The sequence below is a fragment of the Podarcis bocagei genome (genome assembly GCF_964188305.1).
Source record: "Podarcis bocagei genome assembly, chromosome: 18".
In the NCBI taxonomy this organism is placed as follows: Eukaryota; Metazoa; Chordata; class Lepidosauria; order Squamata; family Lacertidae; genus Podarcis; species Podarcis bocagei.
The window spans coordinates 5,040,519-5,066,566 of record NC_138144.1 but is presented as its reverse complement, the minus strand read 5'-3'; the positions used below and the strand labels follow the sequence as shown (position 1 = coordinate 5,066,566).

General features: G+C 47.4%; 1 protein-coding gene and 1 long non-coding RNA gene across 2 annotated transcripts in view; one reads left to right on the top strand and one right to left on the bottom strand.

The window, feature by feature from the left end:
* Positions 1-780: 780 nt before the first annotated feature.
* Positions 781-25,263, top strand: LOC308577650 (acidic leucine-rich nuclear phosphoprotein 32 family member D-like). The gene is made up of 7 exons (XM_081178026.1): positions 781-952; positions 16,701-16,850; positions 17,942-18,064; positions 19,178-19,373; positions 20,501-20,616; positions 22,115-22,151; positions 23,212-25,263. The coding sequence occupies exons 1-7, from the start codon at positions 899-901 to the stop codon at positions 23,301-23,303; spliced, it is 768 nt and encodes a 255-aa protein (XP_081034152.1). The 5' UTR covers positions 781-898; the 3' UTR covers positions 23,304-25,263.
* LOC308577806 overlaps positions 10,079-26,048 on the bottom strand; it is a 43,734-nt gene continuing 27,764 nt past the window's right edge. Inside the window, exon 3 of the long non-coding RNA XR_014003704.1 lies at positions 10,079-10,558. This is a non-coding gene — a long non-coding RNA (uncharacterized lncRNA). The remainder of the gene's footprint in view (positions 10,559-26,048) is intronic.

Below are 26,048 nucleotides of genomic sequence, written 5' to 3'. Positions count from 1 at the left end.
TATTCTTTCTAGCAGCGATAGGATTTTAAAATTATTATTATTAGAGGGGTTTTTGAGGGGAAATGAGTTCCCTTACCCTTGCTGAAATTAAATAATTGATTTTTTTTGGTCGGGGAGGGCTAGGACAGAGGGCTGGCCCACTATACCTATATTATTATTATTATTATTATTATTATTATTATTATTATTATTATTATTTACACCCAATTCCTGAGCCAAAACTCCACCTATGTCTGTTAGCAATAAAGTTTGTGGCTATTTCTAATCCAGATCAATGTCTGCTTGAGTTTATTCATCCAATCTTACATTTCCCACAGTTGGGGTGAGGGTACAACGCTGCAACTGGGCCCAAAATAAAATAAAATAAAATAAAATAAAATAAAATAAAATAAAATAAAATAAAATAAAAAATAAAATAAAATAAAATAAAATAAAATAAAATAAAATAAAATAATAAAATAAAATAAAATAAAATAAAAAACAAACAAACTTCGTGGTGAGTCCCCCCACCTTTATAAAAAAAAGCACTGGTCATTACTATTAGCAGTATTCGCATGACCAATCCACTGTGTTCATTCATTTTCCCGTTGAAAGGAAAACGCGCCCTCGAACGAACGCGCCGCGCGGCCAGCAGAGGACGCTGCCCGGCGGGTTCCTCTGAGGCGGGCGCGTCGCAGCTGCAATTCTCCGGCGCCAGGGGGCGCTTCTCCCGGCTCCGTCGGCTCCCCCCCCTCCACCCCGCCCGCCTCCCTTTTGTTGCCTGGGGTGCCTGGCTGCTATATAAGCGGCGGCGGGGAGGAGCCCGCAGCTCGCTGCTCCCGTCCGCGCGGCCGCCTGCTGCTGCTGCTCCTCTTCGCCCGAGACTCGCACCGCCGCGCGGAGACGTCGCCCGGCCGCCATGGAGATGAAGAAACGGCTTAACCTGGAGCTGCGGAACAAGAAGCCGGCCGAGGTGAGGCTTCCCTCCTTCCCCCGGCCCAGGCCCGGCTGCCTTCCCCCGCCTCCGGCCCGCTTCGCGCACACGTGTGCGCGGCCGACATGTTGGAGACGCGCGCCGCGCTCCTGGGCGCACGGAAACCCATCCTAGCCCTGCAGTTTTTGGAGTGTCCTTTTCCCCATTTCTTCTCATTTCTCCTCGCCTTCTCCCTTTCCTCCCCGATCCTTTACATTCCTGCCTCTGGGAGAGAAAGGGGGGGCCTCGACCTATTTTTTTGCGACCCCTTTTAAGAACCCCCCCAAAAAACCCAACAGCAACACATGCGCCGCTTTGCCTTTCGCCTCTCCAAAAGTGTGTTTTTACGCACAGGATAAGTTTTAGGGGGTTCTTGGAACAGGCGGATTTAAAAATAAAATAATCAAATTGGGATCTGTTTTTTGGGGGGAGGGGGCTCCTGTCCCGCCCCTTGACCCATATGTTTTGTAAAGTGTGTGTGTATGGGGGGGGGGGAAATCTGGTTCCCCCTACATTTTGTATGCTCGCTTAGGGGCTTGAACCGAGGCCTACTTGGCTACTTCCCACGCCTAGTTGTGGGTTTTTTTTAATGGGGGGGGGGAGGAATTGCTTGTTTCTTTACGGGGACGGGGGGAGAGAAAGAGAGAGCTCGGTGAGTGGGGTAGTTATGTGGCCGCGGGGGGGTGGCTTAAAAAAATATTCCCACTCCAGGAATGTTAGAGTAGGCATTTGAATGTGTTCCGGAAAGGTGGAGCGGAATAACCCCCCACCCCACCCCCAAAGGGAGAAAGAAATGCGCTGTAGGCCTTGGACCGCCCCCCCTCCATCCCGGGAACCAGGGTCAGAGTTGTGCATTGTGATTTCCCCCGGCTTCGTTAGTCCGGGCTCGCTTTACCCGGTCTATAAATGATGCGTAACTAAAGCGCACATGGTGGGGTTTTTTGTGGGGGGTTTTTAATGCAATCTTGGGTCGCGGGGGGGGGGAGGAAGGATGGCGGCAGTTTCCTCCCTACCCATAGGCACTCCCCCCTCCATAAACCGCTTCCTTGCGCCCTCCTAAAAGCACAATTCTTCTCTTTCCCGCCCCCCCGCCAGCTGCGCACGTGGAAACGCGTTTACTAAAAAAAAAAAAAAAAAAACCCCAGACGATTATATATATATAACTCCTGGTGCTGGGAGAAGGGCGATCAGTGAGGGAAGAGTTTGTTTCCCACCCGCTTAATTCCCTCCTCCTAACCCCCCCCCCATTTTACCACCTCGGGGAGTGGGAGGAGAAAAACCACACTGGAGCTTTTGAGAGCGCAGAGGAAAGGAGGGGGGTTTGGCGCTGGGTGGCTTCGCGCCTCGTCAAAGAAGGCGCTGCTTTGTAAAAAAAAAGGGGGGGTTGAGATTAAAATCTCAATAGTTTCCCCCCCCCTGGTTTTGGGAGAGAAGCAGAAAGGGAAAGGAAGGGGATGTTGCGGGGGGGCCGGCGGAGTGGATGCACGCCGAGCCGCGTCCACGTGTAGCTTTTTTTTGGAGGCGGGGGGGGGGAGGGATGGGGACTGGGTCAGGCAGGCGGATGGAGAGGCCAAGGGGGCCTTTATGGTTTGTGGGGGTTTAAAGGGTCATCCAAGATGGTCTAGCAGCAGGGGGGGAGCGTGGCTTGGGTTGAATGAAAGGCGGGTTGCGGGGGGGGGGGAGAGGGCGGTGCTACACACACACACACACACACGAACCACTTGAATTTATGGTTGCACCCAGGAGCTGGGAGATAGAGCCTTGACCCTGACTTGGAGGGGGGGGGCGTTCTGAAACTGCTGTTAGAAGTCTTGCAAGAACACACACAAACACACAATCTGTGTGTGGAAGAACACACACAAACACACAATCTGTGTGTGTGTGTGTGTGTGTGTGTGTGTGTGTGTGTGTGTGTGTGTTTAGGCTTTCTGGTCCATTTTGAGCAATGCTTTTGGCTGGGTTGCACCCAGGAGCCAAGCTGACCCGTATTACTGAGGGTTGCTTGGCTGCAGTTTACATCAGCCCCATTTTTTGGAGGGGGTGTTTTGTGTATTGGGGGGGGCTTGCCAGGTGTGGACACTGGTCCTCTGCTGTTGCTTCGCTTGGTTTCCAGGTGCTTGGCTTCCTGTGTGTGTGTGGCTGCCATTGTGGGGGTTAAGCCTTGGCGCCCCCCCCCCCCCGCCTCTTTTGGGAGGAGCCAGGACTGCCTTCTCCACTACTGATAGCTTGGGCAGTATCATGGCTCCCCCAGCAAGGAACTCTGGGAATTGTAGTTCTTTGGGGGGAGGGACTATAAACTGGCACACATCTGGGGGAATCCTGTTTGGAGGGACAGTTTGCGATCATTGTACCTGTGTTTAAGAATAGTTTCACGTGTTTCACGTAGAAAACACCCTCCCTTAAAAAGAGCCACGCTTAACTACGTAAAACTTGAGTCAGCTCATTGTCTCCATTGGATGGTAGCAGCTCTCCAGCTGAGAGCTTTCTGCATGCCTAGCAGGTGTACTGGGGGGGTCTTCTGCACTCCAAGCAGGTGTTCTGCCACTGAGAACCTATGTATTCATCTCATTGTTGAGACAGAGTGATGGGGGCAGCCTCTCTATTTGGTGTTAGAAACTCCCGATTTTTAAGCTAGTCGCCAAACTTGCACCTTAGACCCAGCTTATGGTTGCCACAATGGAATGACTAGGTGTCCTTTTTTCATTTTTGCAGTGAACTTTATTAATTATTTCGGTTTCTCTTCTGCTTTTATATTTTAAAGGGGGAGGGCTGTCTCTAAGCGGTTTGCAACACATTAAAACGTCCAGTCAAATGATCTGGAATGAAACAAATTCAAGCTCCAAGGAAAACATTTCAGATCCTTCTCTCCGGTAGATGATGAGTCTTTGTCCTCAAGGAGCTTGCAGTTTAAAATAGGCAAAAGGGGGGGGGGGAATGAGAGAAAATTGCAGTGGGTTGCATCCAACTAAATTATAACATTTGCAATTAGTGGCTCTGAATTAAAAAGGCAGTTTAATTTCAGCGGGTCTGCTCTGAGTAGGACTAACAACCCATTGTGTTTGCTTCAAATGTTATAGATGGTGGTAATAATAATAATAATAATAATAATAATAATAATAATATACTATTTATATGCCACCCTGGCTTCTGGTCCTGCAAGCTAGGGAAGATGGGAGTTGTAGTCCAAAAACAGCTGGAGACCCAAGTTTGGGAAACTCCAACCTAGAACATTTCAGGTGTGCGGAAATGCTTTTCCGTAATTCTCCCCCCAGTAAGTTGGGTTAGCAATGACCTTGGCTGTTCCACCTGCGAAATGGGGATAAGGATAGGACTTGCTCATAACATTTGTGGCTGTGTCAAGATGGAAACCAGTGTCTATTCGGCCTGGGCTCGTTCCATTTCCCCCTGCCTTGAAAGTGCCTTAGGGACTGTTTGTCAAAAGGCGACACCGCAAATTCGGGGCCAGTCTGAAATGGTGTGGGCTTTTAAGCTACTGAGAGCTCTTCTGTTGGGTGGGATGAGAGGGGAATGAGCTTTAGCAGACGAGGACACGGCAAATATTTTTCTGCTGCCCTTGACAGGGGTCTGCCACAAGTAGTGTTTCCGGAATGGCCTTGACGGTTTCGGAGTACAACCGCCCCCCCCATCGGCTTTGGCGGTATATGGCTGGGCTGACCAGCAGTGTTAGAAATTAGCCATGTGCATTTTGCGACTGGCGTGGGTCCAATTGTGACCACGCGGAGATCTGTGTGCCAGTTTGGCGCCTGACATTGCCACCTGGCTAGTCCCTCCAGCTTCCTTAAGCAGCTCAGCGGAAGAGCTTATTCATTGACCTGATCTCCCAGCTTTTCCCCCAAGGAGTCCATGGTTCATCCCCCTCCTCAGTTAATGCCTGCAACGACCCTGCGAGGTAGACCAAGAGGTTGTGGCTGGCTCCAGTCACCCGGTGAGCTTCCTGACGGGAGTGGGGATTCGAACCCTGATCTCCCAGGTCCCAGTCTATGACGCTCTAACCACTATCCCACCCTGCCTTCCTAGAGGCCTCCTGCAATGGGGCAGCTCTATAAATTGAGTACAGTGGTACTTCAGGTTACATATGCTTCAGGTTACAAACTCCGCTAACCCAGAAATAGTGCTTCAGGTTAAGAACAGAAATTGTGCTCCGGCGGTGCAGCAGGAGGCCCCATTAGGTAAAGTGGTGCTTCAGGTTAAGAACAGTTTCAGGTTAAGTACAGACCTCCGGAACGAATTAAGTACTTAACCTGAGGTACCACTGTATGTACTAAATAAATAGGGGGAGAGTCAAATGTCCCTTAGAGAATAATCTGAAATACAGTGGTACCTCGGGTTAAGAACTTTGCTTCAGGATAAGAACAGAAATTGTGCTCTGGCAGCGGGGCAGCAGCAGGAGACCCATTAGCTAAAGTGGTGCTTCAGGTTAAAACATTTTCAGGTTAAGAACGGACCCCCGGAACAAATTAAGTACTTAACCCGAGGTACCACTGTATATTCCTTGAAGCTGGCATTTGCTTTATTCTGGATCGGATTATTGGAGGTTTTAATGTGTTGCAAACCGCTTTGAGATTTTTTCTTTAAAATGTGAAGCCGTCTAGAAATTAATAATAAAGTTTCATTGGAAAGGGCACCTCGACATTCCACTTACTTTAACCTAAGTTTAAGGTGCCATTTAGCAATGAGCTTACACAGTCGTACCTTGGTTGTCGAATGCCTTGCAACTTGGAACGTTTTGGCTCCTGAACGCCGCAAACCCGGAAGTGAACGTTCTGGTTTGCGACCGTTCTTTGGAACCCGAACGTCCAACCCATCTTCCACAGATCCTGATTGGCTGCAGCACTTTGGTTTGCGAACGTTTTGAAGTCAAAAGGACTTCCGGAATGGATTCCATTGAAGAACCAAGGCACGGCTGTATATCTGCGCTTCTAACAGTGCTGACTGGGGCTCACAGGAGTCATAGTCAAAAAACTTTTAGAGGACACTGTTCTAGAACAGGGTTTTCCAAAGGCTGTTGTAAAGCAGAGTGTCCCAAACTTGGGTCTCCAGTTGTTTTGGACTACAATTCCTTTTTTTAAAAATTGTATAAAGGCGTTCCATAACAACTTACAATAAAAAACTGCAAATCTAAACAGCAACATAGGGGAAAGAAAGAAAATACAAAGTCCTCTTTCGCAGGTAAACGTTAACTTTTCCCGCGCAGAGAGGGATGATAGCTCAGGCTGGTAGAGCCTGAGACTCTTAATCTCAAGGTACTGGGTTCGAGATTTTGCACAAAAGATTCCTGCAATGCAAGAGGTTACACTGGGGTCCCTTCCAGCTCTTGTTATACTATGAAGCTTCCACCTAAGGGTTTCCCTTTTTCCCCTAGCCTCATCCTGGGACGCGGGTGGCACTGTGGTCTAAACCACTGAGCCTCTTGGGCTTGCCGATCGGAAGGTCGGTGGTTCGAATCCCGGCGACGGGGTGAGCTCCTGTTGCTCTGTCCCAGCTCTTGCCAACCTAACAGTTCGAAAGCACACCAGTGCAAGTAGATAAATAGGTACCACTGCAGCAGGAAGGTAAACGGCGTTTTCCATGTGCTCTGGTTTCCGTCGCGGTGTCCCACTGCGCCAGAAGCGGTTTAGTCCTGCTGGCCACATGACCTGGAAAGCTGCCTGTGGACCAACGCCGGCTCCCTCGGCCTGAAAGCGAGATGAGCGCCGCAACCCCGGAGTCGCCTTTGGCTGGACTTAACCGTCCAGGGGTCCTGTACCTTTTGCCATCCTGGGAGATCTTCCTTTCCCTTCCTCTCAAACATCTGCATCTGCTTAACCCACACAAAATGCAAAGGACCAGAGCAGAGCAGGAAGGGAAAAGGAGGAAAAAGAAAGATTTTCCACTAGTCCTACTAGCTAAGGATGATGCGAGTTGGAAAATGCTGTTCCAGAGCTTTGTCAAGCTGTCTCCCCTGAACCTTTGAGGCTTTGCTTTATACCAGGGTGGATAAAAAACAGTGATTAAAAAAGAATAATCAAAAAATTGGATGTTTTTGATTTTAACTGGATTTTTACAATACAAAATGCTTTGGGAGGAAAAATGTTTCTAAGGATAGTTTTCTGTTTAAGTTACATTATACTCCAGAGGCTATTCAACAGGAAATAAGGATTTGTTTTAAGTTTTTTTATGTGTGCCAAAACTCAAGTCTTAAGTTGTTGCTGTTTTTAATTGTTTAACCACATCGGTTAACAAACATGGATACATACGCTATAACGTTACTGTTTTAGTTAAATAAGTTGTTTAAATGGCTATTTTTTTTTCTCCTTCCACTAAAGGACAGCAGGAAAGTTCTCCAAATATAAACAGTTAACTTACGAAACTTTACAATGATTTCATAAGTATGTATTCCTAATAGTATAACCAAATCGGTAATTTTTGATAACAACTGTTTAAAAAAGGACTCTGAAAAATTATTGCTCCAAAAATGAAACCTTAAATCTGGTTGTAAATATTAAGATAATACCAATGAGAATGAGTCTTTCTGTAAGAAAGTGATTTAAATCAAGTCTTACTGACTAGCGATTTAAATTGATTTGATTGAAATCAAAACCAATCTGCTTCCGCCTTCCCATGACGCTAGTCCCTAGTGTGGCAAAGCGGCGAATGGGAACTACGTACAGTTGAGCAGTTCGCAGTAGGTGGATTTAATTAAATTTATTTAAATCACCAGTTAGTAAGACTTGATTTAAATCATTTGGTTATACTGTTAGAAATACATGGACAGATAATTATGAAATTATGGTGAGGTTTAATACGTTAACTGTTTATATTTGGACAACTTTTATGCTGTGCTTTATTGGAAGGAGAAAAATGAATCATTTCCTTAATAAGAATTTTAACAATTTATTTAACTGAAGCAATAACATTACAGTGGTTCCTCAGGTTACGGACGCTTCAGGTTACAGACTCTGCTAACCCAGAAATAGTGCTTCAGGTTAAGAACTTTGCTTCAGGATGAGAACAAAAATCATGCTCCAGCGGCAGCAGGAGGCCCCATTAGCTAAAGTGGTGCTTCAGGTTAAGAACAGTTTCAGGTTAAGAACGGACCTCCAGAACAAATTAAGTTCTTAGCCCGAGGTACCACTGTATAGCATATCTATCCATGTTTGTTAACTGGTGTGGTTAAATTATTTTTTTAAAAAAACACACACCTTAGACTGAGTTTTAGCACACATGAAAAACTTGAAACAAATCCTCATTTTTTAACAAAAGACCATTGGTTTTTTTTATCTACCCTGGTTTGTTGGGGGGGGGGAAGATGGCGAAGTCTTCCTGGAGCACAAAATTGCGTTTCTCTGAAGGGGGCCCTTTCCGATAGGAGTTGTAAAGGTAAAGGGACCCCTGACCATTAGGTCCAGTTGTGGCCGACTCTGGGGTTGCGATGCTCATCTCGCTTTATTGGCCGAGGGAGCCGGTGTACAGCTTCCGGGTCATGTGGCCAGCATGACTAAGCCGCTTCTGGCGAACCAGAGCAGTGCACTGAAATGCCGTTTACCTTCCCACCGGAGCGGTACCTATTTATCTACTTGCGCTTTAACATGCTTTCGAACTGGTAGGTTGGCAGGAGCAGGGACCGAGCAACGGGAGCTCACCCCGTCATTGCGGAGGTTTGAACCGCCAACCTTCTGATCGGCAAGTCCTAGGCTGTGTGGTTTAACCCACAGCGCCACCCGCATCCCGATAGGAGTTATAGCTGTCGTCAAAAACAAACCCCCAACAAGACAGGGAGCTCTTTGCAGCCTTAAACCTCTGGGCCAAACTTCCCTCCATCGGCCCAGTCGCTTCCCTGATCTCTGCTGTCCTCTTGTTGCAGAATCTGGACATTTGGCGCAGGAAAAGTCTCTGAAGCGTCAGCGCAATTTGGTGATGGTGTGGGAGTTTGGGGGGGGCAGGTTGAGAGGTTGGTTTACATTAAAAATGCAAGCGATTTTGGTGACGGAAGGATGAATTAACGCCTTCCGTTCTTTTAATGAGAGGATTCAGATTTTGGGTTTAAATTTGTGTAAATGGCAGGGGAGGGGTGCACTTGAAAGGGGAGGTGTTGCTCAGCACCCCCTTCTTGGGAACCCCCCCCCCGGACAGATCTAGGTCCTGATCAAAGCTTCCGGGGGTGTTAGTTTCCTTGGATGCATTTTCGAACATGCCACGGTATGTTTATGCCACGATAGCCAGAACCTAGACAAAAGCTGCAACTGTTAAGAGCTTGTGCTTGCCTTTCTCATCCTCCCTCCTGTTCTTCTTTCCTCTTGTGCCATGTCTGTTTTAGATTTTTAGAGGGCAGAGACTTCTCCATTTGGAAGCCATGAGCTATTTGCAGGGCGGGGGGCTATAAAAGGGCACACAAATGCATCTCTCTAGTGGCAAAATGGGTCTGTGCGCCTGGATGTTAGCCGGGACATTGGTGCTTCCAGCTGTGTGCAGGATTCTTGCATTGCAGCGGGGTTGAGCTAGATGACCCTATGGGGTCCCTACAATTACAGTGGTACCCTGCAAGACGAACGCCTCGGAAGACGAAAAACTCGCTAGATGAAGGAGTTTTTCGTTTTCTTAGCCGCTTCGCAAGACGCATTTCCCTATGGGCTTGCTTTGCAAAACGAAGCTTGCCCCGCAAGCACCGGGGATAGCGGGGAAGCGCAGCGTGTCTTCCCCGCTGTCCCCGGACCTCTTTTGAAGCAAGGGGCGGCGGGGAGAAGATCGCTTCTCCCCGTTGCCAGCCCCTCTCTCCCCGGACCCCTTTTGAACCAAGGGGCGGCAACGGGGAGAAGCGATCTTCTCCCCTCCGCCCCTTGCTTAAAAAGAGGGGACAGAGGGGAAGGCGCTGTCCCCGGAGATTGCGGGGCAGGCAACGGGGAGAAGCAATCTTCTCCCCGCCGCCCCTTGCTTTAAACAGGTCCGGGGACAGAGGGGAAGGCACGCAGCGCTTCCCCTCTGTCCCCGGACGGTCTCCATAGGAACGCATTGATTGATTTTCAATGCATTCCTATGGGAAACCGTGCTTCGCAAGACGAAAAGCTCGCAAGAAGAAAAAACTTGCGGAACGAATTAATTTCGTCTTGCGAGGCACCACTGTATATGATTCTCTGAAATGCCATAAGCAAATGATATAGGGGTGCTAAGACTTGTGGCTTACAAAGCTTCTGTTAGCGGCCATCTTCTCTCTTTGGCAATCCCTTGTAGCCGAGTAAGACTGTCTTCCATAAACACGGTTTTAACAATGAGTCCGTAAGTGACTGCGGAGGTCAATTCTGGATCCACACGTTCTTCCACAGTGGGGACATAGGTTTCCGGGCAGGAGTTGATCCCGGTGAGGATTTGCCAAGCATGCCTTCCTCTTAGCACATTTCTCCCATTCGTCCTGAATTCGAGTGTCTTCAAAGCTCACAACATCTTTGGCAAAGGGTGTTCTCCAACTGGAGCGCTCTCAGGCCAGTGTTTCCCAATTGTTGTTTATACTACATTTTTTTAGATTTGCCTTGAGAGAGTCTTTGAACCTCTTTTGTTGACCACCAGCATCACGCTTCCCATTTTTAAGTTCAGAATAGAGTATAGTGGTACCTCGGGTTAAGTACTTAATTCATTCTGGAGGTCTTGTTCTTAACCTGAAACTGTTCTTAACCTAAGATACCACTTTAGCTAATGGGGCCTCGCGCTGCCGGAGCACGATTTCTGTTCTCATTCTGAAGCAAAGTTTTTAACCTGAGGTACTATTTCTGGGTTAACGGAGTCTGTAACCTGAAGCGTATGTAACCCGAGGTACCACTGTAGTTGCTTTGGAATACAGTGGTGCCTCGCAAGACGAAAAGAATCCGTTCTGTGATTCTCTTCGTCTAGCGGTTTTTTCGTCTTGCGAAGCAAGCCCATTGAAGGATTAACGCTATTAGCGGCTTTTAGCGGCTTATCTGCTGATCCGATCAGCTGATAAGCGGCTTAGAAAAGGGGGGGGGGAACCAGCAGGAACTCGCAAGACATTGTCGTCTTGCGAAGCAAGCCCATAGGAAATTCGTTTTGTGAAGCACCTCCAAAACGGAAAACTCTTTCGTCTAGCGAGTTTTCCGTCTTGCGAGGCATTCGTCTTGCGGGGCACCACTGTACAATAATCAGGCATCCACACAACATGACCAGTCCAACGAAGTTGATGTTGCCATAATAGGGTGCTGGCTTCCTTAACCCAAGTCCTCCCTTTCCCCGATCTCGACGTTTGGTTCGTTGTATCCGGACGGCTGCACCTTCCATTGGGTTTGAAGGAGGAGGCAAAAAAAACCAGCTTGGTTTTCGCAGTGCAAAGAATGCGGCTGCTTCTCGCGCCGTCTGCTAACGCAGCCGGTTTGGCGGCTTTGCTGCTGGCCAGGATAAGGTCACTCAGCTGTGATACCGTACAACTGACTCACCCAGGCTGTGGGGCTGCTGCTGTGGAAACTCTGTGCCTCCTGCCAAAATCGGGCTGCGCCGAGTCTGTCTGCGTAGCCTGGTCTTGTCTTCGCTGACCTGAAAAGAGATGCCAGGGGGGTGAGTGTTTTCCCAGCGAACCGTTTGTTGTTGCCTTTCTTTAGGAGAGTAGGAGCAGATTTCAGTAAGGACAGAAAAAGCTTCCTTAAGTTGGTCCATCTAATTCACGGTTCAACAACCTTTTTCAGCTGTGGGCCGCTCCACCGTCCCTCAGACCTTGTGGCGGGCCGGACTATATATTTTTTTGGGGGGGGGGGGAAATGAGCAAATTCCTATGCCCCACAAATAACCCAGAGGTGCATATTAAATAAAAGCACACATTCTGCTCATGTAAAAACACGCTGATTCCCAGACTGTCAGGCCAGATGGAGAAGGCGATTGGGACGCATCCGGCCCACGGGCCTTAGGTTGCCTAAGGTAAAGGTAAAGGGACCCCTGACCATTAGGTCCAGTCGTGGCCGACTCTGGGGTTGCGGTGCTCATCTCGCTTTACAGGCTGAGGGAGCCGGCGTACAGCTTCCGGGTCATGTGGCCAGCAGGACTAAGCCGCTTCTGGCGAACCAGAGCAGCGCACGGAAACGCCGTTTACCTTCCCGCCAGAGCGGTACCTATTTATCTACTTGCACTGGCGTGCTTTCGAACTGCTAGGTGGGCAGGAGCAGGGACAAATTAAGTTGTTAGAACATTATTAGCCACATGTTGCCTGTTGCTGCTTCAGTTTTCCTATAAATTAAGTGGGTCAGTCAATATGGGAAAAGTAAAAACGTCCCTTAGATCTGAAATATTTTCACGGAGGCTTGAGTTTTCTTTCTTTATTTGGTTAAATTAGATCAGGCTTCCTCAGCCTCGGCCCTCCAGATGTTTTGAGACTACAATTCCCATCATCCCTGACCAAAAACATCTGGAGGGCTGAGGTTGAGGGTATTAGATCGTGGGTAAGCAAACTAAGACCCGGGGGCTGGATTTGGCCCAATCACCTTCTAAATCCGGCCCACGAACAGTCCGGGAATCAGCGTGTTTTCACATGAGTAGAATGTGTCCTTTTATTTAAAATGCATTTCTGGGTTATTTGTGGGGCATAGGAATTCATTCATCCCCCCCCCCCAAATATAGTCCGGCCCCCCACAAGGTCTGAGGGACAGTGGACCGGCCCCCTGCTGAAAAAGTTTGCTGACCCCTGTATTAGGTGTTTTCATGTGCTGCAAACTGATTTGAGATATATTTCTCCCCCGGCTTTAAAATACAAAACAGCATAGAAATGAAATGAATAATAATAAATTTCATTGAGAAAGAGAATGCCACGTAGACGCCCCATTGTGGGGACCTGCAGCCTAGCTTTAAGGTGCCGTTTGGCCTACATATCTTGAGTTTCTAACATTTGTTCAAACTCCAATTAAAACTATTCCAAGGCCTGTGCATCAGGAGATAAACTCCCTCTGCAGTGTTTGATAATCAGCTTAAAAACGGGGGCTGGGGGGGGCGGGCTTAGAACCGGTTGTGTGTTTTCCGGGAGGATTTTTAAAGCCCTTAAAAAAAAATAGTCCTTATTCCTTGCATTGGGAAATGGCTGTTGCTTCCATAACTACGTTGCCAGAGTCCTTTTGCAGCTCGCGGCCACCAGGCGGCACTGTGAGCTTGGCTGAAAATATTCCTGATTTAATGAAAAACTTTTTTCTGGAGAGGTTGGCAAATGTCTCTTTTTTGGGGGGGATGGACGGACATGTTTGGTACAGAGTCCTCCGGCTCCTGATCTTTAGCACAAAGGCCTGTTTCATTTGCCGATGCTGCTCTTTTCAAACGCCCAAAATCATTTTTTTCTTAGCGAGCGTTTTATCTATGACTCTTAACAGCCTGACTCCCTCCTCTGGCAATCTGCACAGAATTTTGCTTAACGGTTGCCATCAATTTGATTTTAATTAATTTTGTAATGAAATGCTTTTAGAATGTTGGATTATTTGATTGTGGTTAGCCGCCCTGAGCCCGGCTTCAGCTGGGGAGGGCGGGATATAAATAAAATTTATTATTATTATTATTATTATTATTATTATTATTATTAACGACTGTCCTATGAGGTGGTCCGTCCCATTTACCCTTGTAATTAAGTGGAAGCCCTTGTAATTACAGATAAGAAAACCGGTGGCGAAGCAAATCTTGCCTTTCCAAAGGCCATATATATACAGTGGTGGCTCGCAAGACGAAAAGAATCTGTTCCGCGAGTTTCTTCGTCTTGTGGTTTTTTCGTCTTGCGAAGCAAGCCCATTGACGGATTAGCACTATTAGCGTCTTAGCGGGCTTAGCGGATCAGCTGATTAGCGGCTTAGCGGATCAGCTGTTAAGCGGCTTAGCGGCTTAGGATCAGCTGATTAGCGGCTTGGGAAAGGGGGGGAAGAGAAAAACCCCGCAGGAACTCGCAAGACATTTTCGTCTTGCGAAGCAAGCCCATAGGAAATTCGTTTTGCGAAGCACCTCCAAAACGGAAAACTCTTTCGTCTAGCGAGTTTTCCGTCTTGCGAGGCATTTGTCTTGCGGGGCACCACTGTATACTGTTCCTGTAGAAAAAGCCCAATACCTGAGCCATCTTGGTGTCGTGAGAACTGGGTCCACTTCTTGTAATTTATGGATTTAAGAGCTGGGGGTGAAATCAATGCCCTGGGTCTGTTTCAGAAATTGCACCTTGTGCCATTGCGATGCAGGACTATGCAGTTGTCCCAGGGTGGATAAAAATCAATTATTATTTTTAAAATCAGATTCTTTTCATTTAAATTGGATTTTTATTTATTTAAATCGGATTTTTAAAATAAAATGCTTTTGGAGAATTCCCCCCCCCCTAAAGATAGGTTACATTACACTCCAAAGTTACTATTCATAAGTTACATTATACTCCAAAGGCTATTCATCAGGAAATAAGGATTTTTTCCCCAGTTTTTCATGTGTGCTATAACTTAACAAACATATGCTATAATGTTACTGTTTTAGTTAAATAAATTACTAAGGAAATGATTGTTTTTCACCTTCCAGTAAAGTACAGCAGAAAAGTTGAAACTGAAACCTTCATCTGGTTGTAAATATTGAGATTATACCAGCAATAATGTGTCTTTCTGTAAAAAAATAATAATGAGAGAGGTTGGCTTCCTTCTTCCTTTCTTTAACTTGTTTAAATAAAAGTTTTATTTGGTTTTACAAGTTCATTCACACACATAAAGTTCTTACAATTGTTAAAATTAAAAACAAGATTCTTCCGAATCTTAGGGGCTTCCCACATCCGATCCGTGGGTTCTTTAAAAAAACACACCTTTTTGTCAAGTGCATATTTTAAGTTCATTCAAGGAACAGGCCTCCATTATATCCAAAGTCTTCGTAACGTCGTAAGAGTTATTTAAAGCCTGCCCAAAAGAGTTCAAGTGTTTAACAGTGTTCTTTTAGATATAATAATAATAATAATAATAATAATAATAATAATCTGTTTTTGTCCCATTCTCTGTTGAAGTTTTGGTCCTCCTGGTTTCAGATTTCCCTGGTCGGTCTTGCAATCTCTGCATAGTCACAATAATTTCATCTGCCAGTCCGTTTTCCATTGGTATCTTGTCTTTCCAGTGATCCGTAAAATGAAAGCAATAAACAATGTACAGTGGTGACTCGCAAGACGAAATTAATCCGTTCCACGAGTCTCTTCGTCTAGCGGTTTTTTCGTCTTGCGAAGCAACCCTATTAGTGGCTTAGCGGATTAGCGCTATTAGCGGTTTAGCGGCTATTAAAGGCTTAGCGGATTAGCGTTAAAAGGCTATTAGCGGCTATTAAAGGCTTGGCGGATTAGCGGCTAAAAGGCTATTAGCAGATTAGCGGCTTAGAAAAAGGGGGGAAAGCGGGGAAAAATCGGAACACTTGCAAGACGTTTTCGTCTTGCAAAGCACGCCCATAGGGAAAATTGTCTTGCGAAGCAGCTCAAAAACGGAAAACCCTTTCGTCTAGCGGGTTTTCCGTCTTGCGAGGCATTCGTCTTGCGGGGCACCACTGTACAGTGGTACCTCGGGTTAAGAACTTAATTCGTTCTGGAGGTCCGTTCTTAACCTAAAACTGTTCTTAACCTGAGGTGTACCACTTTAGCTAATGGGGCCTCCTCTTGCTGCTGCCGCGCGATTTCTGTTCTCATCCTGAAGCAAAGTTCTTAACCCGAGGTAATATTTCTGGGTTAGCGGAGTCTGTAACCTGAGGTACCACTGTACTGCAGTCACACAATCCATCAGTGGCTGAACTGGGTTCCACACAGTCTCACACACACAAAAATGAGCCACAAAACCGCAAAATAAATAGCGAAAACAGACACACCTCAGCGTAACGCTCAAAACGGAGCACGTTTGGCTTCCGAAAAATGTTCGCAAACCGGAACACTTAACTTCCAGGTTTCCTTGTTGTTTGAGTACCAAGGCGTTTGAGAACCAAGGTACCACTGTACAGTCATACCTCAGGTTGTGAACGTGATCTGTCTGGGAGGCTCCTTCGCAACCTGAAGCACCATGTCTGCGTACGCGCGGGACGTGATCCGGCACTTCCGCGCATGCGCACAATGTCATTTTGCGTGCATGCGCAAGTGCCGAAACCCGGAAGCGACCCATTCCAGTACTTCCGGGTTCGGCAGGGTCCGCAACCCGAAAACGCACAACCCGCAGTGTTCGTAACCCGAGGTATGACTGTATATAATTTCCCAGAAATCCTTTTATCATTTTGCGGTTCTCAAATATCCTTTATTAGGCATAGCAAACCACACATTATCAAACAGACACCGTATACAAATTGTGCAAAGTACAAGCTCAACATAACACGGTTTGGCCCAGTCAGATCTTTAACTCCAGAGAAGATCAATTTGCATAAATAATACAATACAACTGCTAAATCTCTTTATAATGGCCCAGTCTTTCTACATGGACAGCACTCATAAATTCAGCCACTATTAAAGTAACTTGATCATTCCTGTCCGAAAGCAGCTCCTGACCCGTGGATAGTGTTAGACATCAGCCTATTGAGTTGTAAGGCCTCTAATAATTGTCTTTTGGCGCAAATGCCAAAATCACAAGAAAACAAAATATGCTCCAAAGTATCAGGTTCCTGTTTACTACGTTTGCAGAGATGCTCTGATTCCGGGAGAGCTAAATATCTTCCTCTCACTATCGTTCGAGGGAAACATATTAAATCTGGATAACATAAACATCCTGCACAATTCAAATCATTTTGCAATTCTACCACAATTCCCCAGGTGAAGGAGTTAGTTCTGGACAACTGCCGCTCCGACGACGGCAAGATCGGAGGGCTCTCCTCTGACTTCGAAAACCTCGAATTCCTCAGTATGATCAACGTGAACCTCCTCTCCGTCGCCAACCTCCCAAAACTCAATAAACTGCGCAAGGTAAGCAGCAAGACGTTGGCGTAAAGCTAAAGGGATCCTTCCAGGAATAATAATAATAATTTATTATTTGTACCCTGCCCATCTGGCTGGGTTTCCCCAGCCACTCTGGGCGGCTTCCATAGAAACCAAAAAACACTAAAATATCATACATTAAAAACTTCCCTGAACAGGGCTGCCTTAAGATGTCTTCTGAATGTCAGGTAGTTGTTTATCGTTTTGACATCTGATGGGAGGGCGTTCCACAGGGCGGGCGCCACTACCGAGAAGGCCCTCTGCCTGGTTCCCTGTAGCTTTGCTTCTTGCAATGAGGGAACCGCCAGAAGGCCCTCGGAGCTGGACCTCAGTATCCGGGCAGAATGATGGGGGTGGAGACGCTCCTTCAGGTATACTGGGCCGAGGCCGTTTAGGGCTTTCAAGGTCAGCACCAACACTTTGAATTGTGCTCGGAAATGTACTGGGAGCCAATGTAGGTCTTTCAAGACCGGTGTTATGTGGTCTCGGCGGCCGCCCCCAGCCACCAGTCTAGCTGCCGCATTCTGGATTAGTTGTAGTTTCCGAGTCACCTTCAAAGGTAGCCCCACGTAGAATGCATTGCAGTAGTTCAAGCGGGAGATAACTAGAGCATGCACCACTCTGGCGAGACAGTCCGTGGGCAGGGAGGGTCTCAGCCTACGTACCAGATGGAGCTGGTAAACAGCTGCCCTGGACCTGTGCCTCCATGGACAGCTGACTCCCAGGCTGCGCACCTAGTCCTTCAGGGCCACAGTTACCCTATTCAGGACCAGGGAGTCCTCCACACCAGCCCGGCCCCTGTCCCCCAAAAACAGTCCTTCTGTCTCATCAGGATTCAACCTCAATCCATTAGCCGCCATCCATCCTCCAACCGCCTCCAGGCACTCACACAGGACCTTCACCGCCTTCACTGCTATCTTCCCTATAAGACAGGTGTGCCCAAGCTTTTTTCAGAGAGGGCCAGGTTTGATGAAGTGAAGATGCGTGAGGGCCGAGCTGTTGTTGAGGTTTTTTTAGGATTTCACCCCTCAAGAAATAAACTGCGAAGCCTGAAGCTTTTCTGTTTTTCCCCTCCGTAGCTGGAGCTGAGCGACAATAGGATTTCCGGCGGCTTGGAAGTCCTTGCTGAGAAAACTCCAAACTTGACGCACTTGAATCTTAGCGGAAACAAAATCAAGGATATAAACACTTTGGAGCCACTGGTGAGTTAAACGCTTCTCTCAAAGGGCTGGAGGAAACTATCTATATCTATCTATCTGTCTGTCTGTCTGTCTGTTTGTTTGTCTGTCTTTCTGTCTGTCTATATATATTTGTGTGTTCCTCTTTTGGTGAAGTCGCCTCTCTCCTTTCTTCCTAGGGGGTGCACCCCTTTTTTCATCCTCAAATTCTGAGCTGCTTTTATTCTCCCTCCTGCCAGAATTCAGCTGCTGCTGCTTTGCATTGTAACCCAAAGTCAAGTACATAGTCCTCATGGTTTGCCAAGAACTGCACGGTTGTGGTTTGGTGGGAACGCGAGGCCTCAAAACCTTGAATTGGCGGGGGGGGGGGGTTGGTCAGGGTCTTGGGTTTGTAGCCAACTGGGCCATGTTTCTCGGAGTAGACTCATTGAAACCAATGGACATAATGTGCCAGAATTAGACGTATGAGTGGCCTTGCCTAGGCAAAAACAAGGTTTTAGAAAATCATTTATTATATTTTATTTTGACAAAGTAGAAATCATGAATAAAAATGCGCCCCCACCACCGAGACCGTTCCATTGTAACTACCCAACCTCCCCAAATTTCAACACCTCTTGCGATGGTTTGACCCCTTTCCATTTTAACAGTACAAATTCAACAAACACCTTCCATATATCCTCAGAATCATTTCTTCTGCATATTCCCCGTCTTACATTAATGGCACATGTTAAAAGCTTCTGCGTTTTTAAAAAAAACAAGTTATTTTAAACATTTTTTCCGATTCATTATATATCATTTCCCAGAAAGCTTTCACCACCTTACACATCCGCCACATATGATAAAAGGTACCTTCTATTTCTTTACATTTCCAGCGGGTGTTTTTTGTTTCCCCTGCTGCAAAAAAAACATTTATTTTTTAAATTAATTTTACATACCATTGCTAATCTGAAGGTGGTGGCTTGCAAAAATGTGGTTTATGCACACTTTAAATTTGTCCCAGTAACAAACCTGTCGCCGGTGAGCAATTTTGCTGCAGCATTCCGTGCTGACTGCAGCAACCGGCTCTGATTTGCAAGGACGGGGGGGACGGGGTCATGCGATTATTGTTCGCCTGGTTCACCTCCAAAATCTCCACAGAAAAAGCTGTCTCACCTACGAAGTTTGGACCTCTTCAACTGCGAAGTGACGACGCTGATCAGCTACCGGGAGAGCATCTTCACCCTTCTCCCGCAACTCACTTACCTCGATGGCTTTGACACGAACGACAAAGAGGCGCCTGACTCCGACCCAGAAGTGGACGGGCTGGACGACGAGTACGACGAGAACGGGGAAGGTGAGACTCAGGGCTTTTGAGTTTTTGGAAATCGAACGCGCGCCGTACGCTCCAATGCATCGTGGATTTTTCCTTTCCTTTCGCCAACTTCCTGCTTTTTTTATTTCTTCCCCATTTGCTGCGCCCTAACTGGACGCGGGTGGCGCCGTGGGTTAAACCCCAGAGCCTAGGACTTGCCAATCAGAAGGTCGGCGGTGCGAATCCCCGCGACGGGGTGAGCTCCCGTTGCTCGGTCCCTGCTCCTGCCAACCTAGCAGTTTGAAAGCATGAAGTGCAAGTAGATAAGTAGGTACCGCTCCGGCGGGAAGGTAAACGGCGTTTCCGTGCGCTGCTCTGGTTCGCCAGAAGCGGCTTAGTCATGCTGGCCACATGACCCAGAAGCTGTACGCCGGCTCCCTCGGCCAATAAAGCGAGATGAGCGTCGCAACCCCAGAGTCGGTCATGACTGGACCTAATGGTCAGGGGTCCCTTTACCTTTAACTTTTGTCCCTTATACCAGGTATCCCTAAACTCTGCCCCCAGATGTTTTGGGACTACAACTCTCATCATTCGTAGCTAACAGGACCATTGGTCGGGGTTGATCGGAATTGTAGTCCCAAAACATCTGGAGGGCCAAGAACACAGGTGTCAGATGTCTTCTAAAAGTCAGATAGTTGTTTATTTCCTTGACATCTGATGGGAGGGCGTTCCACGAGGTGGGTGCCACTACCGAGAAGGCCCTCTGCCTGGTCAGTTGGCCTTAACAGCGAAACTTAAAATGCATTACATTTGAGAAACAAATGCATTTTTTGGTTATATCAAAAACAAACCCAAACCCACTTTGTAATGAAGTCTTTCCTTTTGCGGTGCTGTTTTTTCCAGAGCCCTTTGCCATTTCTGCCTCACCCCCATTGCTTTTACTCGGTGGGAACAACTTCCTCCTCCTGTTTTTGTGCAAAGAGAATCCCAGCTGCTTTAATAAACTGCTTATAATCGCCTTTTTGGGAACTTCTGAATCAATTATCCCTGGGAGAATAGCTTCACACAAATCGGGGTCGTTGTCGTTGTTTTTTACGTGCTGTGGTGGGAAAAATCCTTCCTCTCCCTCAAACCTGGAATATATGTATTTTTTTCTTCCCCTTTCCCAGAAGGTGAAGAGGAAGAGGAAGAAGACGAAGAAGAACTCGACGAGGATGCAGTCGACGACGAGGAGGATGAAGAAGATCTGGATGGGGAAGAGGAGGAGGACGGGGTTGATGATGAAGTAAGTTTGCAAGGCGGCTTTCCTTCCCCCCTGCTTTTAACTTCGCGTTTCCCAGAGTGGTTAGAACAAAGGGTGCTCTGTTCAGTAACAGCATCCCACCCTCAGAGAGAGAGGAAAAAGAGATTTGTTTTGCAGATAGCTGATCCTTCAGACGGGAAAACTGCCTTGCACAAAGCCTGGCCATTTAAATAATCACAATAATATTATTTTCCTCTGTACAGGTACCCAGGAGAGGCTGAGATCAAATGCATGCTCTTACCATATTCTAAAGGGGGGACGCAAGATGCTGGTCCTCATTGTTGTGGTTAAAGAGCTGGTTTCAAATAGGGGCCCTCTAGCTCCAAAAGGGACACGGGTGGCGCTGTGGGTTAAACCACAGAGCCTAGGACTTGCCGATCAGAAGGTCAGCGGTTCGAATCCCCGTGGCGGGGTGAGCTCCCGTTGCTCGGTCCCTGCTCCTGCCAACCTAGCAGTTCGAAAGCACGTCAAAGTGCAAGTAGATAAATAGGTACCGCTCCGGCAGGAAGGTAAACGGCGTTTCCGTGCGCTGTTCTGGTTCGCTAGAAGCGGCTTAGTCCTGCTGGCCACATGACCCAGAAGCTGTACACCGGCTCCATCGGCCAATAAAGCGAGATGAGCGCCACAACCCCAGAGACGGCCACGACTGGACCTAATGGTCAGGGGTCCCTTTACCTAGCTCGATTTTAGCCGCAGCGGCTCTACAGCGCTTCAAAGACAGTGCTCTTCTCTGTCGCTGCGCTACAGCGCCTATCCCCAAAATCTAGGGTTGTGGGGGGGGTTTAGATACAGGCGACTCTCAACTTGGCACTGGGGCTATTCTTCGGGGACGTTGCGCAAAGCTGTAATCGTCGGCTTTTAGAGTTGGAACTGACTGCGAGGGTCTTTGCGTCTTTCACCCAACACGGGCTTCGAAACCCACGACCCTGAGATTAAAAGTCTCATGGGGTCTGCGGTGGGTGGGATTTGGGGGGTGGATGGCAACAGATTTCCTGGGCACCCTCTTTGAATTTTGTTCTTTTTTTTAACTGCCATTGGTGGCGCCGTCATTTCATGTCTTTAGGCGCCAGGCGAAAAACATTCCTCTTTACCTCTTTGCCCAAACTTTTTTCAAAGAGGGCCGGATTAAATCGGGGGCCGGATTAAATCGACCGGCAGGCTGGATTAGTCCCCCGAAACAAGACTTTGGACATGCCTGCATGAAATAAACTGTGGCCTGTGAACGTGTGGGACAGAGGAGTGTTATTAACGATCATTCTTTTGCCTTCCTGTCTGTATCCTCCTTCATGTTTTTATTTAACCATTATTGATGTTCCGTAATGTGCTTTTAATGTTGCACGCTGCCCTGTGAACTTTCGATGGCGGGAGGTTTATAAATTGAATAAATAATAGCTGAACGCGCACAGGTTAGATTTGTGCAAGCTGCGGGCTGTGTCGCCTTCTTGGGTTGAGGTAAAAGTTTCTTCTCTCTTGACTTCAGGAGGAAGAGGAAGGCGAGGATGACGGCGAAGACGAAGGTGAGCCTTTTTAAATCGGCGCTCCGGTCTCTGAGGGATGGCGAAGAGGTGGCAAGCCCTTTCCTCCCAAAGGATAGTTAATCCAAGGGCTATTTAGGTTATTTATGTTGGCTACTACTGTGGCCCGTGTTTTGTTAGCCCAAAAATGGAAAACAAGCGAGGTCCCAACTAAAGAGGAATGGAAACTTAAACTGGTGGAATATGCGCAGCTGGCGGACCTAATATTGAATAAGAGAACAAGAAGAACGTACGTTTAGAGAAGAAATCGTTTATGGAATATACGGGGGGGGGGAATTGTGTACACTTGAAAACGTGGGCAGCGTTAAGATAAATTCAACAGTGTGAATAAGTTTTGATGGAATACCGAATGGTATAATTTGTGTAAAATTCGCAGGATATGCAGAATGAACCATGGAAAGAGAAGGGAAGCCATTATTCATTTAAACAACCTTAAAATATCAGTCTAAATGGTAAAACAGAAAGTTTAATAAAAATAAACTTTTTTAAAAATATAATCTGAGGGCCGGTTAGGCATGGGCTTTTAAATCCCAGGTCCTCAGTTTGAATAGTGCTGTAGCTCTGAGCAAACCTCCCATCTCCCAGCCTCCTGTCTGTATCACAAATTGCACTAGCCTACCTAACAAGGGGGACGCGGGTGGTGCTGTGGGTTAAACCACTGAGCCTAGGGCTTGCCAATCAGAAGGTTGGCGGTTCGAATCCCCGCGACGGGGTGAGCTCCCGTTGCTCGGTCCCTGCTCCTGCCAACCTAGCAGTTCAAAAGCACCTCAAAAGTGCAAGTAGATAAATAGGTACCACTCCGGCGGGAAGGTAAACGGCGTTTCCGTGCACTGCTCTGGTTTCTCCAGAAGCGGCTTCGTCATGCTGGCTTGTCTAGAACATTTTCAGCAGTTCCTTGCTTGATTTCGATAGCCAGTGAGTTCCAGTGTTTAGCCCCAGCCTTGTTCTTACAAATACAGAACAAAAGAAATAATTTTGCCAGGGGTGGACATTGCTGTTTGTTTTTAAATATGTGTGTTTTCTCTCCCCCTCCCCCAAAAAGATCTGCCTCAGGGCGAGAAGCGGAAACGAGAGATTGAGGACGAAGGGGAAGATGACCCCGACGAAGATGATGACGACGACGAAGACGACTGACCCGCTCCTCTTCCTCGTAGCCAGACGATCCGTTTTTTTACGGACTGTGACTTTCCTGGCCCCTGCTGTTCCGCAAGTGAGACTGTGATGACAAATTCCTTCACTCCCCTTTCTCTCCCGCCCCTGTGGGCCCCCCACCCACCCGCACTCTGACCCCCGGCCCCCCCACAGTTGCTTCCCGGCCCACCAACCCCTTTGTATCGCTGCGACATCCACAGTATATTTTTTTAAAATGTAGAATACAGTTGAGGTGTTTCAGGAGACGTTGTCGGGTGGCTTTCTCTCCTCCCCCCCCCCACAGAAAATGCACACAGTTTTTCTCCTCCCTCCCCATCCCCAAATACCCCAGCCCCTTCAACTCCTCTCCTGTTTTGGGGTATTTTGTGACCAAAGGCTTTGCGAATCAGATGGTGCGTCGGACAAGCTCATTTCCGTCTCTCTTCCACACCACTTGCCCCCCCCCAAAAAACAAGTTCTCTGCTCTGCCACTAGGGGGCAGGGCTGGGTGGGGGACACCCTCCCCCCGCAGGTGGCAGTTTTGGAATCGGGTGCAGTGATGACGACGGCGACGAATTCTCCAGCTGTCATGGCAGATTCCCAGACCACTCTGGATGCCGTTCCATTTTTCTAACTATTCTTTTTTGAGAAAAAAGCCTCTTTTTTTTAAGCCCTGGATTGCAGCCAGCAATGCGGGTCATTGGCCCAACACTTTTTCTTTGGGGGGGGGGCTTTTTTTGGATGTGGTGTGTCCCCGTAACCCCCCCCCCCCAACTGTTCTGAAAATCTTTCCCCATTTGGGTTGACTTGAGTTACCTAAGACCTGCGGGGAGAATTCCTTATTATTTGCTCAGATTTCCAATTTAATTTGAGGGGGTTCCTGCTCCCCGATGGAGGGCTGCCGTATTATTTCAGAGCTTGCCTTCCCCCCCCCACCCAGTGGGGGCTTGAATCCCAACCCCTGCTTCTTAACTTGCTTTATCCTTAACCAGGCGAGTGCTTTAGAAGAAAAACAGAGTCGCAGTCTTCCCGACTCCTTATTTTTATTTTGTTTTCTCTTTCCCTTCCCGGTTTTGGAAATTCCACCTGAGGCTTCTAACTTGTAAGGGCAGCACAAAAAAAACCATGACAATAATGGGAGGGAGAGGACAAGAATGAACGAAGAGCGAAGCGAAATTGTGCTGCGGAATAATGTTTCATTTGGGGGTAATGGAGTTGGCGCGTACACAAACCCAAAAGCCTTTCCTTAAATTCTGTGTCCGCAGATGGCGATATTTCATCGTCAAGCCTAGTTGCAGTCCAGAAACTCTTTTTTTCCCTTTTCTTTTTTTGTCTCTCTTGGAGGGAACTGCGGCAGCATGCGACAAGTTGGGTGGGGGACGGTCTCAGGGGTCCCTCCTTCGGGGTTGGGGAGACGATGACGGCTGCACATCTGGGCACGGCGCTGGGGCCTAGGAATGAGGTTGGCGATAAAAATCCTATAAGATTGGGGGGGGGAGAGAGATAGGTTCTTCCCTACTGAATCCCAGATCTTTGCTTGGTGGGGGGGAGGGGGAGGAATAGCTGGATTGCTGGAGATTCTGGGGTTCAGCATCTTGTCCCAGGGCAGGTAACGCCACCTTCTTTTTGCTCCCCCCCAAAAAAACCCCACCACCACCACAAATAAAGAGTTGTGTTTCCATCTTCCATGGGATAGCCTGCCTGCCCCCACTTCACAACAGAACATGGTTTTCCTGAGTTTTAAGATATTAGCCCTCGTTCCAAAGCAGGCCTTGTGATGTGGTCAAAAGCTAAACCCAGAAATGAAGATTCCCTTCTCCCTTTTTTTGTGCGTGCGGTTTTTTTTTTGTTGTTTTTTTTTTGTTCTTTCTGGGGTTTTCCGGTCCTTTTTTATATATCTCCTTTTTGTTAAGAGAAATTTGAATACGACTTTTAATAAAAGACTTCAGTTTTTAAAAACCAACCTTTGCGAGGTTATGAGATCTGCATCCGTTCTTTGGTGTCTCGCGGGAAGAATTTTGTTTCACAAAACTACTGCTTCCATTTGAAATGGAGGCTTGGCGGGCAGCCGGACAGGCGAGAGTTCGAAAGGAATGCAGTGGTTCTCAAACTTGAATCCGTCCTGAGGTCCGTTCCAAAACCAAAGCGTTCTAAAACCAAGGTGCGCTTTCCCATAGAAAGTAATGCAGAACGGATTAATCCGTTCCAGACTTTTAAAAACAACTCCTAAAACAGCAATTGAACATGAATTTTCCTATCTAACGAGACCATTGGTCCCTAAAATGAAAGCAATAAACTGCAGTCACGCAATCAATCAATCAGTAGCTGAACTGGCTTCAACACAGTCCCAAAAACAAAACAAAAAGAGCCACAAAAACGCAAAATAAATGGCAAAACCAGACAGACCTCGGTGAAACAATCAAAACAGAAGTGTAACACTCAAAATGGAGCACGTTCAGCTTCCGAAAAATGTCCGCAAACCGGAACACTAACTTCCGGGTTTGCAGTGCTTGGGTTCCAAATAATTTTCCACCCGAAAAGAATCACTAACCCTTGGAACCGGGGTTTCGCCAACTCGAGTCTCTGTTTTTGGACTACAATTTCCATCATCCCTGACCACCGGTCATGCTAGCTAGGGGTGATGGGACCAGAGAATATTGAGAAGCAAAACAGCTAGTTGGCATGATCTTTATTAAACTGTTGCAGCTGGGTGCTCAACCCCCAGGCAACAGGGAGGAGACGAACCCA

Coding starts and splice junctions, on each gene's coding strand:
- LOC308577650 (XM_081178026.1), top strand. CDS start 899: ATGGAGATGAAGAAACGGCTTAACCTGGAGCTGCGGAACAAGAAGCCG. Junction 19,374..20,500: donor GTACGACGAGAACGGGGAAG/GTGAGACTCAGG, acceptor CCCCTTTCCCAG/AAGGTGAAGAGGAAGAGGAA. Junction 22,152..23,211: donor GGATGACGGCGAAGACGAAG/GTGAGCCTTTTT, acceptor TCCCCCAAAAAG/ATCTGCCTCAGGGCGAGAAG.